This window comes from Fusarium flagelliforme, assembly GCF_020744385.1.
Source record: "Fusarium flagelliforme strain FIESC 12 MPI-CAGE-AA-0113 chromosome Unknown B0J16scaffold_1, whole genome shotgun sequence".
NCBI classification, from domain to species: domain Eukaryota; kingdom Fungi; phylum Ascomycota; class Sordariomycetes; order Hypocreales; family Nectriaceae; genus Fusarium; species Fusarium flagelliforme.
The window spans coordinates 4,170,734-4,187,317 of NW_025763503.1; the positions used below are offsets into that span (position 1 = coordinate 4,170,734).

The following is a 16,584-nucleotide window of genomic DNA, read 5'->3' on the forward strand; positions in this document are numbered from 1 at the left end:
TTTGACAATGTGAAAAGTACTTGATGAATGTCACTAGTTGATTGTTGAATTCAGACGCTCTTATTGAAAAGTCAAAGACTTTTGTGCTGATTACCTTAATGCAGTTTTCTACAAAGTAAAGGCAGGTTTGATACTGTTTTCCGCCAACCTGAGGGATACACGTGACATTTTGGTCTGACCTCCGTCAAACAGTAGAAAGTACAATATATGAAAGATCTTAAAAGATCTGATCAACTCTGATGATTCTTTAAAAGAGTATGGTAGCTCATCGTATCATGGAAGCTTGGGAGGACCCAGAAAGTGTAGTTTGAAGAGGTTAAAGTGGCTGAGTGGCTCTGTTGTCGGTAAGAACGGCACGGACAACCCGAGTGCATGTTTACGCGTACAGTACCTATGTCAAGGCGAGAGGCTGAGAGCTTCGTCATTGCCTGCCAAGGTAAGATACAGTACCATCGTCGAAACGAAACATTGATTCAGGGATTGTGCTTTTTTACCGCCACAGGTGGCTGATGATGAACATGTCCAGATCCAATGTTTTCTTTGGTTAAAAATAACATCGACATCAATTAGCCTGTACAGGTACCATGGCATACATCGCTGTGGTTGTCTTCCTTCGAGTTGCCGTCTTACCGATCTCAAGGAACGGACTCCCCGCAAAAGACCCTTATTAGCGTACTTAAGGCTTCTTGCAATATCCTTGGAAATCCCATGATTGGGTGACTCAGTCTTTCTTGGCTGTTTTCGCAGTCGCACTCCACAAAGGCAACTTAGTTCTGGTGGCTATTGCCGAGTCAAGTAATACCTATGTAAAGCAAGCTCCATCGCCCGTGACCTCAATCTTTTTACGTTAGTAGGCAGTCGCAACACGCTTCTTCTTTCACCTAACATCTTCCTCTTTTCTATCCAGGATCAATTATCCCTTTGCGTCTTATCCAATTGAAAAGGCCTTCATCGAATAATCGCAACGCGCATCTCAATCGCATCAATAACAGCTCTATCTCTACCATCATGTCCGCTCAAGATTACTACAATGGTGGTGGTGGTGGCTATCCCCAGCACCCCCAACCTGTATGTCGTCCTGGCGCAATAACACAAGCGCTGTCGCAGTTACTAATGTTCCATTTCGCAGTCTTACGGCCCTCCCCAAGGTCAATACGGCCCTCCCCAAGGACAGTATGGTCCTCCTCAGGGACAGTACGGTCCCCCACAAGGACAATATTACGGCCCGCCCCAAGGCCAACCTCCCATGCAATACCAACAGGCACCTCCTCAACAGAGCGGTGGAAAGAAGGGCGGCGGCGGCGGTTGCTTGGCTGGTTGCTTGGCCGCTCTGTGCTGTTGCTGCGTTGCTGAAGAAGGATGTGAATGCTGGTAAGTGATCGATTGAAGTCATTGGCGTCATCAGTGCTGCTCGCTAGCACTAATTGAGTGTCGCGCGCTGCACATGTTGAAGTATTATGAAAGTTGCTAACATTCAATTCCTTTTAGCATGGAGTGTTGCGATTGTCTTTTTTAAACGGTCAAAGCCAACTACCCTAAGTACGATTTCCACGATACGTTTGATGAGTTCGGCTCCGATGGAGTCAAGGCTCAGTATGAACCGAAAACACAACACCTATTTATTGAATTTGGAAACGCTGTCATGAATACCCTGCTTCTTGGATGTTATACTGTTTTTTTGCTACGAAAATGATGGTGGACGGGAGAGGCAACAACGGGAACGGGCGAATAGTTAATAATTTATGAGGCTCTGTCGCTGTATAAGGGTTCACTGATGCACGCAATCATATCATCGTCAACTGTGAATGCAATGAGATTTTGTTGAAAAAGAATCCAATTTAAATGGATATATAACAATGAATCATCTGTTTGAATCTGTACGCGAGCTGATTGCGTAAAGTCGTATCTACTGTCAAGTTTTGTAAGCCGAACCCAATCAATGCGCTCAACTGCTGCTATAAAAAAACAAGTCCGAAGTCTACTGGTTGAGCTGGACGTAATTGGCAGGGAACAGACCAGTCTGGCCATTATATTGACCAAACCACCAGTCCTCGTCGGGGAATTCCAAGTTGGTAATTGTGGCATCTTCAGGGAAGCTTAGTTCTGCAAGTTATTGTCAGTTACAGTTTCATCATCAATATTCAGTAACTCAATCTTACCATTGTCTTCCGCAGCCTCGTAATCATAAAGGGCGACAGCTGTGTGGCCGGCATCAGCCTGGGCGGCAGCAGGAGCTTGAGGCTCGGGCTCGGGCTCAGCCGCAGGGACAGGGGGAGGTGGTGCCGCAGCGGAAGCCGGTTGCTCGGGCTCGTCATCCCCAATCAGCTCAACGTAGTTGCTGGGGAAGAGACCGCTCTCGCCTCGGGAGTTGGTACCCATCCACCAATCCTCGTCCACCATCTCGATGTTGGTGACAATATCACCCTCGACCAGTTCAATCTCGTTGTCCTCGGCCTTCTCATAATCGTACTGGATCACAGCACGGTATCCACCCTCGGCTTCTTGAGCTGGTTGAGCAGCTTGTTGAGGAGCAGGTGAGGGAGCACGCTCAGGCTCGGGTTCAGGCTGAGGCTCAGGGCTGGGCTCACGATCGAAAGCACCAGCGGCGGCAGCAGCTCCAACACCAGCAGCAGCTCCTACGGCGAGACCGGCAGCCGCACCGCCAGCGAAGCGGGCGGTGGAGGAGACTTCCTTGTCATCAGCAAGCTCCGACTCCTTGGGCACATCAATCTGGCTTGGGGGGATCGGGGGAGGAGCACGTTGCTCGGGAGGAGTTCCAACATCAGGCCCGGGCCCACGGCTGACAGGGACAGCAACACGAGGAGGTGAAGGAGAACGTCCTCGCTCTGCGGCTGTTTGATAGGCAGAGGGGTCCTCACGCTCGTCATCCGACTGCTCATCCTTGGGTACGGGTCGGTTGGGCAGACCAGGGAGGGCAAAGCCCCCAGAAGGTCGAGAATCACCAGGAACTGGTGGTGGTGGTGAATCGTCATCCTGCGCGGGACGGGCTGCAGGAGGAGGAGGAGCACCAGCACTAATGGGGATCGTGTCCTTGAATCGGTCTCGTAGAGCGGATACTCCAGATGGCGATGCTGGTGTGTCCTCGTTCTGCTCGCCTGTGTTCTCCTGGCTAATCTGTCCAGGAATGCCTCTACCGTAGTCTCCAGTCTGGACAGGAGCCCAGCTCTTGCCAGCGTAACCACTCTTCCACTCACTTCCACTCTTCTGGGCCTGCACAGGAGAAGCGCTACCAGCAGCGGCAGGGGCCGGACTTGGGGCACTGTTGCTACCGACAGACTCACCCCTCTCTCTGGCCTTTCGCTCAGCCCACAGCTGGGCTGGGGTCTTTCCGCCTTGGTCCGCAAACGTCCGGCTGGCGGCACCGATAGGAGCAGCCTTCTCAGGAGCAGGAGCTCCAAAACCTAAGCCACCGGGTGTGGGAGCCTTGGTACCCGAGAAGCTTGCTGCACCTCCAAATTTGTTGGCGACCTTGGGTTTGGGCAGCGAGGTCATGCGCTCAGATTGTGATGGCTGCGAGAAAGCACTCATACGCTCGGAGACCGGTCTTGTGGTCTCGTCCTCTTGAGGCTCCTCGGAAGCGGCAGGCTTCTTTGCATGGGCGCGGATAGCAGCAATGTCGACCTTTCCAACAGGCTCATAAGAACCCTTTACAGGAGTCGGTCTATCATCCTGATCCTTTTGAGCCTGGGCACGAAGGGCAGCAATATCAACCTTGCCAACGGGTTGGTAGCCGCCTTTGACCACATCGCTGGGTGTATCGTCTCGCTTGACAGGGGCACTTCCGCTGGTAGTTGCGGTCGGTTGCTTGCTGAGATCGGCAATGTTGACCTTTGTGGGCTTATAAGCGGACTCGACCTTCTCAATCTGAGACCTTGTGACAGGAGGAGCATCAGCGCCCCAGCCGTCCTCATCCACATTCTCATCTTTCTTGGATCGAGCAGCGACGATAGGGTTGGCTCGGCTGGATGTGGTGGGGGTGAAGACGGGTTTTGTCTTGACGGGAGGCGGTGCGCTGGAACGAGGGCCGTCAGAGCTAGCGGCCGAGTACTTGGCGCCCGAAGCGTCGGCCACCTTTCGCATGATAGAGTCAACTTCGAGATCTCTTTCGGAACGAGCGGTAATCTGAACATGATATCCATGGAGGACCTTTGAAACTGCGGCAAGGTGACTGGTGAAGTAGCCTTTGGTTCGTTCAGGGACACCCTCCCCGCACCATGCGATCAGGATGCTCTTGGGGAGGCCACTGTTGGGGTCCTTAACTCTAGCGAAAGCGAATTGAATGCGACCTTCGCTGAAATCCTCAATGAGGTCAGCAAGCTCGCCATCTGTTGTACTGGTTAGCGTGTCGTTGCTTCATGAGGGACTCGACTTGTCTCGCATACCGCCTGTGCTTTGAACCTTGAGAATGCTCTCCTTGGCACCGCTGTCTTGGAAGGCACTCATAAGAGGGGCCTGAACCGAGAAGAGTGCCCAATGGGCATAGGTGGGAGAGTCGGATGATGGCGGGGGACCGTTGACGACGCCATTGTAGCTGCTCTTGATGGACGGGCCGTTTATGGAGAGATTGAGGGACGCCATCTTGAGGGAGCTTTGAGAGATGACAAGTCAAAGTCGAGAAAGGCAAAGGAAAAGAAAGAAAGGAAAGGGAAGACGAAGCTGACGAAGGTCAGGTTAGATGACGGGGGTTGGGGGGTGACGTTGACACCGTTGCTGTTGTTGCGGTGGCAGCTCCACAGGATATAAGTTCCGGAGGCGTAGCCGGAGATGGGTTTTAGTTAGGCCTAAATACCTTGTATCGTCGAGATGTAAGGAATTGCTGTGCTCGCCCTCGTTTTGTTTCGCCTTGTCAGGGTTCAGGAGAAGGAGAAGGTATGGATAGAAGCCGAAAGCAAATCAGAAGACGGTGGGAAGTCTGGGTACAACAGAAAGTGGGTTTATTAGAGTGTGTGGCTGATGATGCAGGTAGCTTTCGCAGGTTGTCCGCTCCATTGGGAGGTACCTAGGGGAGCTTGGAGATGCCCAACTTTGGGGCGGTCTAGGGTCTAGCTAGTCTACGGTGGGCTGTGAGCGGGGTTGAGCTGTGCTGTTCATGCTGTAGGTATGAGCTGTACTCTGTCTGGCCCCTCCACATCCATTGTCGGGTTGGGTGCTGTAGATATCCATTCTACAGTACGGTGCTAGGCTAGACTTTTTATGGCTTGGTTATAACGATCTGAGCTTCCAATCGAGGTTGTATGTCAGCATGACAGATGCGAATTCATTTATTGAATCGGATGCATATATCCAGCTCCGGCAGCGGAGTACCGCCCGTCGCCGTCGCCGTCTACCCCGAGCCGCCCGATAGCGAACGGTGGAAGATTGAATGGAAGCCAAACGAAATGACGCAAGACCAATTTTCTCAGCAGAGTAAAGTACCCCGCCATGGAAACTTTGAGTGAGACCCGACGACGGGACTGGAACTGGTTTTGCCCCCCCATTCGCGCGCGGATCTACGCCAATTTCTACCAACCTTAAACTATTCCGACCTCAGAACTGCCTACTGTTTCTGTTTTCTCCCTTATCAGATCGAAACCCTGACATCTCCATCAACCACCAAAAAAACCAAAAATGTCGACCATCACAGAAATCACCAGCATTCCCGAGTGGGAGCAGCTGCTTGGCTCTGTTCCCCCCACTACGCTCGTTATCGTATCCTTCCACGCCCCGTGGGCCGCACCATGCGCGCAAATGGCCACCGTCCTGTCGACCCTCGCTTCCGAATACCCAGTCACTGAGCCTCCCACCACCAAGTGGGTGTCTATCAACGCAGAGGAGTTGAGCGACCTCAGCGAGACCTACGATGTTACTGCCGTGCCCTTCCTCGTTCTTTTGAGAAATGGTGAGGTTGTCGAGACCGTCAGTGGCAGTAGCGCTGTCAAGGTGCGCACGGCAATCGAAACACAGGCGAAGCAGTCAGGCGAAAACGCTGCAGCTAGCGGCCCCAATGGCGTCGAGGCGAACGATGCCGCCGTCGAAGAGGAGCAGGACCCTGAGAAGAAGAAGGAGGAGCTTTTCAAGCGCCTTGGAGACCTTGTCAAGGCTGCACCTGTCATGCTCTTCATGAAGGGCACACCCAGCTCGCCCCAGTGCGGTTTCTCTAGGCAATTGGTTGGTCTACTACGAGACAACTCAGTCAAGTATGGATTTTTCAACATTCTTGCCGACGATGAGGTCCGGCAGGGACTCAAGGAGTTTGCAGACTGGCCGACATACCCCCAGCTTTGGATTGATGGCGAACTTGTTGGTGGTCTAGACATTGTAAGTTGTGTTGGGCGCGAGAAACGTAACTCATGCTGACAAATTGACAGGTCAAGGAGGAAATGAGCAACGACGCCGAGTTTCTTACAAAGTACAGCGTGAGCGCTCCTGCAGCATCTTGAAGCGGAATATATGCAATGCGATGAACATGATGCACGTTTTGTTAGCACGCGTGAATGTGGTCCAGCAGTCGTCGCTGAATGCTATGCTACACTGCATAGCCATCAGTAGAACCCCACCCTTGAAGCAATGATGTTCAACAGCACGAGGCCCAGCATCCGACTGAAACGCATGGCGAAGAACCAGCGGACGATGTGTGGGTACATAAACATAGAATCGAGAAGATTTGGAACCCTGGGGAGGACTGGATGTTGGTGGGCGAGAATTGCTCGGAGAGAAAGGTCATGCAAACAGAGGCGATGAGTTCTGAACGTAGCCCTTATGCGCTATTGGTTTCGAAAGGATAGTCCAAATCATGGCTCTTGAAGCTCACCGACCATGCATCAGCAGGTAACGAGTCGATTGAGATGAATCTCAAAAGGGTAGAAGGATAGGATTAGTAAGATCTAGGTACACGAAGAAAACAACCTATGATGAAATAACGGCACGGCAATTGCACTCTTTTTAGCCAATAACTTGGTTGTGAATGTACACTTAGACTCGGCACTCTAGGTAGTATTGGCATGGATGGGATATAGACTACCTAGGTCTGGATTGTTGGTAATCCAATGATGATCGACAACTGTACAATCCCTATGCACATGGAGGAGAAGAAGTGTGGAGTGGCTACCTTCCTAAATATGGATGGATGACAAATATCGGTGATAATCAAGCTCCAGGTCCGAAGTCCGAAATATCCATCCATTGATATGGTAGGTTAAGGGTCAAGGCACTGGCTGAATCCGACGAGCGAGAATGAGTCACCGGCCTGCTAGGCAACAAAGATTACCTGTTACCTGTACTTGCCCTTGGTTTTGGGTAGATTGTGGTACTTTTACGTAGGGCTGTTGAGTGACAAGTTCTATGCTAAACATTGATGCACCGGCAGTATGGATCCATCTCTGTACTGACTTACAGCACCTACTAAGACCCCTAATTGTTGTAAGTCCTATTACAGGACTCCTGTAATAGGTACATCAGAGAGAAAAATAAAGGCAAGGAAATAGCGAAATTCATCGTATTCACTTTTTATATATATTTCAACCACACCAGCATATCGAATATCTACCTACCTAGATAGCGGTCTCTTCTAATCTCAATTCTTATCAATTCTTGTTGGTGAAGAAATACGCGTACTTTTCCACTGCTACGATGCCTAATCACCTCCCTCTAGTACCTTAGTCTGCGGTTTAATAAAGCTGATGCTGACATCCAGACCACAAATTTGGACTCGCATTCAGTTCTAGCCCATTTTCTTTCCACCTTGACTTCAGCAGGGAGATCTTCCATCTCTTTCCTCTCTACCTCCCTACATAATAGAATCAAAGCCAAGCAAAGCATTCGGAAACTCCGACCCCTCCTTCATTGCGGATGCTGCACTGTATTATATTTCGTTTCATTGCATTGCGTCTTATTAACTGACATCCTGTTCTTGTGGTTGGACACAGACGCCGTCCGTCATCTTCTTTATCTTTCCGCTTGCTTTGCTGACTGAGCTGAGCTGACCCCAAAAACATTCCGCCATTCTGTTCATCTCTCTACCTTATGCCTTCTGCTTTACTGTAGGTAGCTCTTCGCTTCGCTACCATCCCACCCTGGCTAGGTATTCTTTTTTCGCCTCCCGCTCTATTCCCCCACCGAGCCGCGCGCTCTTCTCACTACCTCTCGCATACCTCCATACAGCGAGCCCAGTCATTTACTATCAGAAAAAAAAGAGCCGGCCGTACCGTATCGCAATATCGGAGCTCATCTAGCCTATGAACTCTGGCACGGATTGTCGCCATCCGATCTAAGCTGTCTGTTACTATATTGTACTGTACTACGCTGGAAAAGAAGGCTGTTTCATACCGTGCAATTCCATCACACGGCATCTGTACCTACGCTACTCTTTACCTTACCTCTACTCTGTGACTCCTAAGGCGGCGCGGACTTGTCGGACTTGACTTGACCCACGCCACCTCCAGGTTTCTACAGTAGGGACTCAATTGAGGCGAAACCCTTCCCATTGCATTGGACTGCGCTGTCTGTCCGACCATCGACATTGGCTCATCTCGGTCTTCAACTGAATCCTGGGGCCGCAAGTCCCGGTCCGGTCCGGTCAGAGGGAGTCTCCCCTTGATCATCTGGTCGCCGTATTGCGGCAGTGTTCTATTATTCAGTCATCCATACTGGCCAAGGATCTCTTGTGCCGCCAACCGCTCAGGCCTCACTCAATATATTGATGCTGGTGCTCCCCTCAGGCTGACCAAGTCTTGTCTCAACTCTTGTACTTCAGCCTGAAGTCGGATTCCACATCTCATCTGTCGAGACACATCCTCTCGCCTTCCCTTATTCAAAATGACCCCAACTCCTCCTTCGACGAACTCCTCGCAAGGAGCACGCTCTCCCGAGGAGCAGTTTCGCGTTGTGAGGAAGAGGAATCGTGTCCCTCTCAGCTGTTATCCTTGTAGGACACGCAAGTATGTGTACCCCCTAATATCCATACTGATGTTCTCTACTAACCGTGCTGGCAGATTGTGAGCTTAAAACATCCCCGAGAGATTCTTCACACTAATACGAAGTAGAAAATGTGACAGAAGTCATCCTTGCAGTAACTGTACGAAGCGCGAAGGCATGGGTACAAGCTCATGCTCTTACGCTACACCAGTCACCCGCAAGAAGAATCAAAGTCAAGGAGACTCAAGTCCTGATGACATGCAGAATCGTATTGACCGTTTAGAAGGCCTAGTTCTATCCCTTATGCACGGAGGTGCTAACGTAGATGCTGCGTCCGCCGCAGCCGCTGGAGCAGCAGCACAATCCACCACAGACAGTGGATCTTCCGCCAAAGTCGATAGGGGAGACGAAAATGCAATGACATATGACGAAGACGAGAACAGCGATGAGGAGGACGGGCTTGCCACTTCTTTGGGTTTCCTCAAAGTCGATACAGACAAGGGCAAATCACTATACGTCGGTCAGGAACATTGGCACACCCTCCTTGCCGATATCTCCGAGGTTAAGAATTATTTCACCTCTCACAAAAAGGAACTGGAATCGAGTTATGAGCGAGTCAAGTCATCAAAACCTCAGGCTGCGCGGGAAGGGCCCACGCTGTTACTGGGGGCGACGCCTGCCTCCGAAATCGAGATAAGAGCAGAACTGCCTCCCAAATCAGCTGTCTTGACGCTCTGCAGTCGATACTTTAACTCTATGGACAACGCCGTCAACATTATTCATGGGCCAACCTTCCAACAGCAGTTAAAGGACCACTGGCAAGATCCTAACAAGACGCCCATCATGTGGCTTGGCATGCTCTACTCAATTCTTTGCCTGGCAATGTTGAGCTATCACAAGGTGGGTGATGAACCTCCCGAGTGGAGAGGTCGAACTTTGGAATTGGCAAACGAGTATCGGTTACGAACCGTGCAATGCCTTATCAAGTCAGATTACACAAAACCCAACGAGTACACGGTTGAGACCATGATTCTGTACGTATTTGGGGAATATTCGTCCAGGTGGGACGCCGACTTGGGTTTGTGGTTGATCGTATCTTTAATCGTCCGGATCGCATTTCGAATGGGTTATCACCGGGACGCCAAGTGGTTCCCTACAATTACCCCTTTCCAAGCTGTAAGTCTCACCCAACTCTACGTGTGTATGTAACGAGAGCATCGATTGACCGTTTTAGGAAATGAGACGGCGAACATGGGCTCTTGTGCGAATGTCGGATGTCATCTTCTCCCACCAAGTGTCTTTGCCCAGCATGATTTATGAACATGACTGTGATACTCAACTGCCCAACAACATCTTTGACGACGAGTTTCACCCTAGCATCAAAGAGCTGCCGCCTTCTCGGCCGTCCACAGTAGCCACTCCAATCGCATATATGATTGCCAAGTCGAGACTGTGTAACGAGCTTGGAAATATCCTTCAGGCTACGGGTCAAGTGGGCAAGCATGTGCCCTACGATGAGGTTATTCGTTTCGATGCTAAATTGCGGCAAATAATGCAAGAGCTGCCTCCACATCTAAAGTTGACAACACTGGAAGGGTCTCATGACCCAGTGACATTAATTATCGCCAGGTTCAACGTCGATATTCTTTACCAAAAGATCCTTTGTTTACTGCACCGGAAATATCTTCCTCGAGCAAGACAAAGCGCGAGATACGCTCATTCTCGAAGAGCTGCAATCGAGGCGTCACTGACAGCGCTCGACCACCTAGCGGTCCTCTACCGAGAGTCACAGTCTAATGGAAGGTTGCGTTCAGTAGGCTGGTTTGTGAAATCCATTGCCACCAAGGACTTCACGCTGCCTGCCATGCTGGTCATCCTCGATCTGCACTTCGACAACATTGCGGCACAGTCTTCAGTCCCACAAGACGATGAGGGGGCTTCGACATGGAACGACGATCAGCGATCAAAAATGATTGGCAGTCTGGAAACCGCGAGGAAGATTTGGAATACCCTCGCTGATACATCCATGGAAGCGTTTAAAGCGGCCAAGGTCATCGATATCATGCTGGAAAAGATCAAAGACCCCGCCTCAAGTAATACGGATATGCCAGGCGTGCCATCACCCATGCCCGGCTTGATGTCTGGTCTTGGAACCGATATCACCCCACCTATGGCCCCTGGGTTTATTTCTCCCGATAGCTTACCTGAGTTCAACGCGACAGCCAACCCCTTCTCGACACCCAATCCAGCGGCATTCATGGGTATGGACTTTGGCATGCCTGGCCCTGAGGGTCTCGACTTTCAGACAGATGGCTTCGCAGGAGCTGGTCCAGCTTCCCCGTTCTCCTCCATGTTCGGCAACCTCGGGGCTAGTAATGATGCAGGGATGGATATGGCTGCCAATTTTGACTGGGTAAGTTTTGTTGTTCATGAGGATCGATAACTGTAAACATATTCTAACATTGGGGTAGAATGCCTTCGAGAATTATACACAAATGGCCAATTGGGGTGCAGACCAGAGCTTCCAAATATATGGATCAGGGGGAGATCAGTCGTCGCCTGGGCAGACCTCATCAATGGGTGGACGTAGTGGAAGCACTTCACAAGGACAAGGACAAGGAATGGGGCAAGGAGGAGGGAATGGAAGAGATGCCAGTATGCAATGATGATTAAGATAGGGGTCAGCATCTTGTAAAACAATATGATGTGCGAAGCTATCGCCGGATGTAATATCAAGCCACTCTACTTAATTATACGATGAGATATGTATGTAATGATTGTTATCAACGCAAAGTAAAGTGATTGAATGTCTGCCTTACTGCTAGTGATACAGGTAGCGAGGCCCGGCATGATGCCGATAAAAAGTGGACCCGCTCCGAGTCCTTTATCGATAACCCAACTTTTAAATCATGACCCATTCATTCATTCATTCTATTATCACCACCTCCTCCATCTATTCTCCAAACCCAAGATCAAGCCGCGAATCCACTTCGTGTTGCTTGATTTACGACCTGACCCTGGTTTGTATATAAGAAGAGCTCTATATATGAGCGTTTGATTCTTACTGCTTTTTGTTGTACTATAACGCAGAATTTCTCCGTTACTCCCTACGCGCAGACAAGTGTTTACTCCCCTGCCCCCAGGCTTGATGGGTGTCAAGCCAATTTTTTCTCGTGTTTTCGAACCTTGCCTTATCATACATATTCTTGCTATCCTATAGCGCATTTTTATAACCGATGTCTTTCTCAGGAGATCGAGGGGCGATCTTCCCTGGCTTAACTCTGAACCAAGCAGCCTCGACAACCAGTGATTTACAAAAGGACGATGTGCAGATGGTTGATGAATCCGATTATGAGCCCTCAGAAGGCTCCAGCTATGATCCAGCTGCAGCGTTACTCGACAATATCTTGCAGCCTTCCAAGAAACGGCGCCAGTCGCCGCATTCAACGAGTGCCCAGCAATTCAAGAAAGTGAGGCTTGAGGAAGCTGGAACTGGTCTTGCCAACTCCAACAAGTCCCAGAAGCTGGTGGACCGGTCCAGGCAGCTTCCGGGAGAGATATGGCAACATATCTTCACTCTTGTATCACCCAGGGACCTGGGTCGTTTGTTGACTGTCAACAAACTTTTCCATATTTTTCTTAGCCCTTCTGTCACTGGACCTGCCCAGCGACAAAGTAGTGTTCCATCCTCCCTTCCAACCTTGAAGCCGGATGCCATCTGGCAAGCTTCAAGGAGGCTTCATTGGCCCCGCATGCCTGCTCCTCTGAAAGGAAAGCCGGAAGTTCAGATGTGGCGTCTTGTTTGCTCTACATCTTGCCAATTCTGTGGTAGTAAGGGCCAGGCGAATCCCCAGTCTTCAAACACCGAAGCATGGCGTAGTGGCCCTGGTCCAAGTGACGTTTGTCCCATCTTTCCTTTTTGCGTCTTCACTTGCGGTGGCTGTCTGAAGAAGAATGGTGTCAGGGTAGGTGTCTAGGTTCCTTTGTCCAAATGTCTAGATGTCAGGCTGACGTGCGCTACAGGAGATCGATCTCTTATTATCTTCGACGTTCCCTTCTTTTCTGCTTCCGGCTCTACCTCCTGTTCTTGTGGATGGAGACATGCATGCCATACCTCCCCGTGCCATGCAGACAGGAGCAATTCCTCCAAACACCCAGGTAACCAAGCTATTCTGGGCGGAGCACGTTGAACAAGTCAAGGCAGAGTTTGAAAGTGTCAAGGCATTAGGTTCTGCCGCCGCCGAAGAGTGGATTAAGGGTTTGGAAATTCGCGGGAAGCAGATCTTAGTTGATGCCTCTCGCTGGGAGAAATGGGCGGCCGCAGGTGGAATTGCCCAGTTGCGGTTGCCAACTGCTACAACCAGGGCTGACGTTTCAACCCTCGCTGAGTCGTTCCCTTCTATTCCTAACAAACTCTCGTCGGGTGTCAAACAACAGCCTAACCAGCAACAACCACAAACATACAACAAGAATGAGCAACACGGGCCTGCACTTACTCTGGAAGCAACTTCTCAACAACCACATGTCCCGACGCAGCAGAAGCGGACAAGGGAAGAAGCAGCTCAACTCAAAGCCCAAAGGCGAGCTGACATAGAACGTCGAGCCATGCTCCTTGACCCTCCACTTACTGCAGATGTTTTAGCCCACATCCCATCATTTCAAGCAGCGCTCCAGCTTATTACACCTCTTGACGACAGTGCTTGGGAACTGTTGAAACCTCGCCTTCTCGCTCAGAGAGAGGATGCCGAACAGCGAGTAAAGCAAACCAGCGCCAAGACCCAGGTCTTACGAGAGAAGCTTGGCAAGAAAGAGTCGGAGAAAAAGTCTGCTAGAGAGCCAAGGGAAGTCACTGACGAAGAGTGGGATGAAATCCAAGGTCCTGTACGAGCTCGCATAGCAGAATACGCAGACGAGGTCAGAGAAGGTTGGAATAATGGCGCCAAGATCAAGAAAAAGACCTGCCCTCAATTTGCTGCAGAAGTGCTCTTATATGTTCGCAAACGATTCTATGCCGAAGTTGCAAAGGACACAGCCGCATTAATTGCAGCAGGAAAGGAACCTACAGCCGAGCCCCCAGAGGGACCCTGGACGCAAAGATTGACTCTGGAAAACATGAAGTGGGTTTTTGACATAAAGGTCAAACCTCATACCGAGCCGTTGCGTAAAGAATTGTTTCTTTGCAATGGCTGCAATGGCGGAACTGGGGCTCTTAAGTTTTTCGGGTTCGAAGGTGTGCTTCAACATTATGCGGCCAAACACACAACTGCTCTCAGCCTGGGCAATGTTGTGGTGCATTGGAGAGCAGAATGGCCAGAAGTGCCACCATTCTGCCCTGACCCTCGGATGAAGGAGAAGGTTTACCATGAGAAGGGCCCATCTAGAATGCAGCAACCTAAGGACGCTCCGTTTCAACAAGCCTATCCTAACCTCCAACAGGGTGCGCCAACAGGATATCTGCCTCCTGTTTATGGTGTAGAACCACCTCTTTTACCGCATTATAACTCTGGGCCCCATATGCCGATGACTCCCATGGCCCCGTATGGTCAAGCCGGAGTCCATACATACGGTCCACCATTTTCAGCTCAGACTTATCCTGAATCGACGGTGTATGGCTCTTATGCTCCTCTGTACCCCTCTGGAATGCCCTACAGCTCCCAAAACCATTCCAACGACTACGATTACGCGGCATCAGCTCCCCCACCTCTTGAGCAGTTTGATAACGGGCCATATTCTAATCACAACAACGCCAAGCATGCCGCAGCACCTGGTATTCCTCAGCAAACCCAGCATGAAACCCTTACCAGGTCTACTCAGTCAGCATGGTCAAAGGTCGGGTCCAATAAAAGGGTACCGCCTGCAGTCAGGGCCCTCGCTGTTATTCATGATGCCGCTAAACGTTTCGAGGAAACACATCATGAGCCTCTCCAGCTAGAGATGTTTATTGATGCTACGGAGAAAAGTAGAAAGCTACATATGGTCCGGTCGCTCAATGGAGTTGCATGCAGAGCTTGCGACAGCGAGATCTTCCACCTGCCCAAGCTAGCCAGACATTTTCAGGCAGTGCACGTAGAACTTCCCAGAAGTCAGGGGCAAATGCCTATGGACTGGTTAACAGACATGATCAAACTGCCGGAGCAAGAGCGCTTGGCAGGGTTAGCAGACATACTGCGAGAGGATTCCACGGCATACTCCCTAGTAGAAGAGGCTATCCCTTGGGCATTCGAACAGGCTTTTATCGACAAATTTGCTTCTAAGCCTCCGAAAATGAAGGCAAAAGAAAATCTCTCTATCCAAGAAACGAAGCAGCTTCCTGCCCGCGATCCTTATGTGATAAGCAATCAACCTGTGGAAGAGCGTTCATGGACCGGCATTGCACAGCACAAAACAACTCAGCTGGGCCATGATGTCCCCACGATCCAGTCCAATTCAGCAATGCCCCCGATCGCTGCGTCTTTGAACTCTCGGTTGCAAGATGAGTCCGAGCAAGATATAGCGCATCTTCGCCCAGCCAGTGAAGTTTACGGCCGTAAAACGCGCCAAGTTCCACCAGTCCAGCCCATACCTGACGACCCCGCAGAAATGGATGCTTCGAGGTCTGACGAGTATTCGCCTTCAGATTTTGAAAGAATTCGCGAGCCAGCTAGGGGAAGTGGTAAGACTGAGCAGGATTTCGCGGCTCGTCGTTCTTCCCACCCTGCAAAGCCTCGACATTGGCGTGACGAACAGTCTTCTGATCACCGAGATATACGAGAGAAGCGGTATTCAGGCGTGGAGCCCGCCAGACAGCGTGACAGGAGTGCTTCCGTAGGAAACCGACCACGTGAACACGACCATACAGCAACCACATCCGTTAATGCAGTGTCCAGTCACGTCGAAGCTGGGGAGTCTTTGGGCGTTCAAAAGCACGAAGTAGTAGAAGAGGAGGAGGAAGTTGTGTATGTGGACGAGTCTGGGCGTGAGATTGGTCGCGGCCGCAGAGCTCGGAACACCCTTCCCCGCGAGCCTAGATATGTTATTCCTGGCGAGCGGAGGTTTGGCGACTATGACCAATCTTTGCCTTTATGGCACAGTGATCACTACCCAGTCCATTACCGGGAACGAAGTCCCCGTTCGCGATTCGCACAACCAGGATACTATCAGGAGCCTGAGCCGCCTATTGCTGCTCGAGGAACTTACTATGACCGTCCCAGCACCCGTCCTCCCACAGAATACCCCACAGAGACATTCGAGCTCGTAGAGGTTCGTCATCCAGATGGTGACTACTTTGTTAGACGCCCTGTCAGACGGGAAGACAGGCCTTCTTACGTCTACGGAACCCGGCCACCCTTCAGAGAGCAAAGCGCTTATCCTACCCAGCGGGTTATGGGAGGTCCGTTGGGTTATACTGCTGATTCTCGAGGAAACCCCCCCGGTCCTCCGTCGGTGTCAAGGCCCGCATATGATGGTTATGATCGGCGATATCCTTCATCTACTGGCAAAGAACCACAGGCGTATTTCAGAGGGTAATAGTGATGCTGTGATGCATTGCAATTTTGCGAAAGAAAATAGAGGCTGCAACGATTGATTATTTATAGACGGCCTACTGGATGAAGATTCTCAAGTAGTAATACATTGTGTATATTCTGTTAAGACGACGAGCCGAGTTTGATTTGCTTTTTTACATACATCCAT

The 16,584-nt window shown here is 50.6% G+C and overlaps 5 protein-coding genes across 5 annotated transcripts; 4 read left to right on the plus strand and 1 right to left on the minus strand.

Annotated features, from left to right (window-relative positions):
* Positions 1-546: 546 nt before the first annotated feature.
* Positions 547-1,815, plus strand: B0J16DRAFT_328790 (uncharacterized protein). Its single transcript, XM_046126260.1, has 2 exons — positions 547-1,068; positions 1,130-1,815. Exons 1-2 carry the CDS (start codon positions 1,009-1,011, stop codon positions 1,373-1,375), a joined length of 306 nt encoding a protein of 101 aa, XP_045989302.1. The 5' UTR covers positions 547-1,008; the 3' UTR covers positions 1,376-1,815.
* A 163-nt stretch (positions 1,816-1,978) lies between these two features.
* Positions 1,979-4,599, minus strand: B0J16DRAFT_259905 (uncharacterized protein; the record flags this gene model as incomplete). The annotated part of the gene is made up of 3 exons (XM_046123227.1): positions 1,979-2,103; positions 2,160-4,354; positions 4,391-4,599. 3 exons carry the CDS (start codon positions 4,597-4,599, stop codon positions 1,979-1,981), a joined length of 2,529 nt encoding a protein of 842 aa, XP_045989303.1.
* A 1,029-nt stretch (positions 4,600-5,628) lies between these two features.
* On the plus strand, positions 5,629-6,440 carry B0J16DRAFT_378110 (thioredoxin-like protein; the record flags this gene model as incomplete). The annotated part of the gene is made up of 2 exons (XM_046130898.1): positions 5,629-6,318; positions 6,369-6,440. 2 exons carry the CDS (start codon positions 5,629-5,631, stop codon positions 6,438-6,440), a joined length of 762 nt encoding a protein of 253 aa, XP_045989304.1.
* Positions 6,441-8,814: 2,374 nt separating this feature from the next.
* Positions 8,815-11,579, plus strand: B0J16DRAFT_313989 (fungal-specific transcription factor domain-containing protein; the record flags this gene model as incomplete). Its single annotated transcript, XM_046125162.1, has 5 exons — positions 8,815-8,936; positions 8,991-8,993; positions 9,042-10,089; positions 10,148-11,326; positions 11,385-11,579. The coding sequence occupies 5 exons, from the start codon at positions 8,815-8,817 to the stop codon at positions 11,577-11,579; spliced, it is 2,547 nt and encodes an 848-aa protein (XP_045989305.1).
* A 294-nt stretch (positions 11,580-11,873) lies between these two features.
* On the plus strand, positions 11,874-16,513 carry B0J16DRAFT_278920 (uncharacterized protein). Its single transcript, XM_046123850.1, has 2 exons — positions 11,874-12,878; positions 12,937-16,513. The coding sequence occupies exons 1-2, from the start codon at positions 12,150-12,152 to the stop codon at positions 16,417-16,419; spliced, it is 4,212 nt and encodes a 1,403-aa protein (XP_045989306.1). The 5' UTR covers positions 11,874-12,149; the 3' UTR covers positions 16,420-16,513.
* The last annotated feature ends 71 nt before the right edge of the window (positions 16,514-16,584 follow it).

Excerpts from the sequence above, each read along its gene's own strand:
- B0J16DRAFT_328790 (XM_046126260.1), top strand. The coding sequence starts at position 1,009 with ATGTCCGCTCAAGATTACTACAATGGTGGTGGTGGTGGCTATCCCCAG. Across the intron at positions 1,069-1,129 it reads ATCCCCAGCACCCCCAACCT|TCTTACGGCCCTCCCCAAGG; the intron begins GTATGTCGTCCT and ends TCCATTTCGCAG.
- B0J16DRAFT_278920 (XM_046123850.1), top strand. The coding sequence starts at position 12,150 with ATGTCTTTCTCAGGAGATCGAGGGGCGATCTTCCCTGGCTTAACTCTG. Across the intron at positions 12,879-12,936 it reads TGAAGAAGAATGGTGTCAGG|GAGATCGATCTCTTATTATC; the intron begins GTAGGTGTCTAG and ends CGTGCGCTACAG.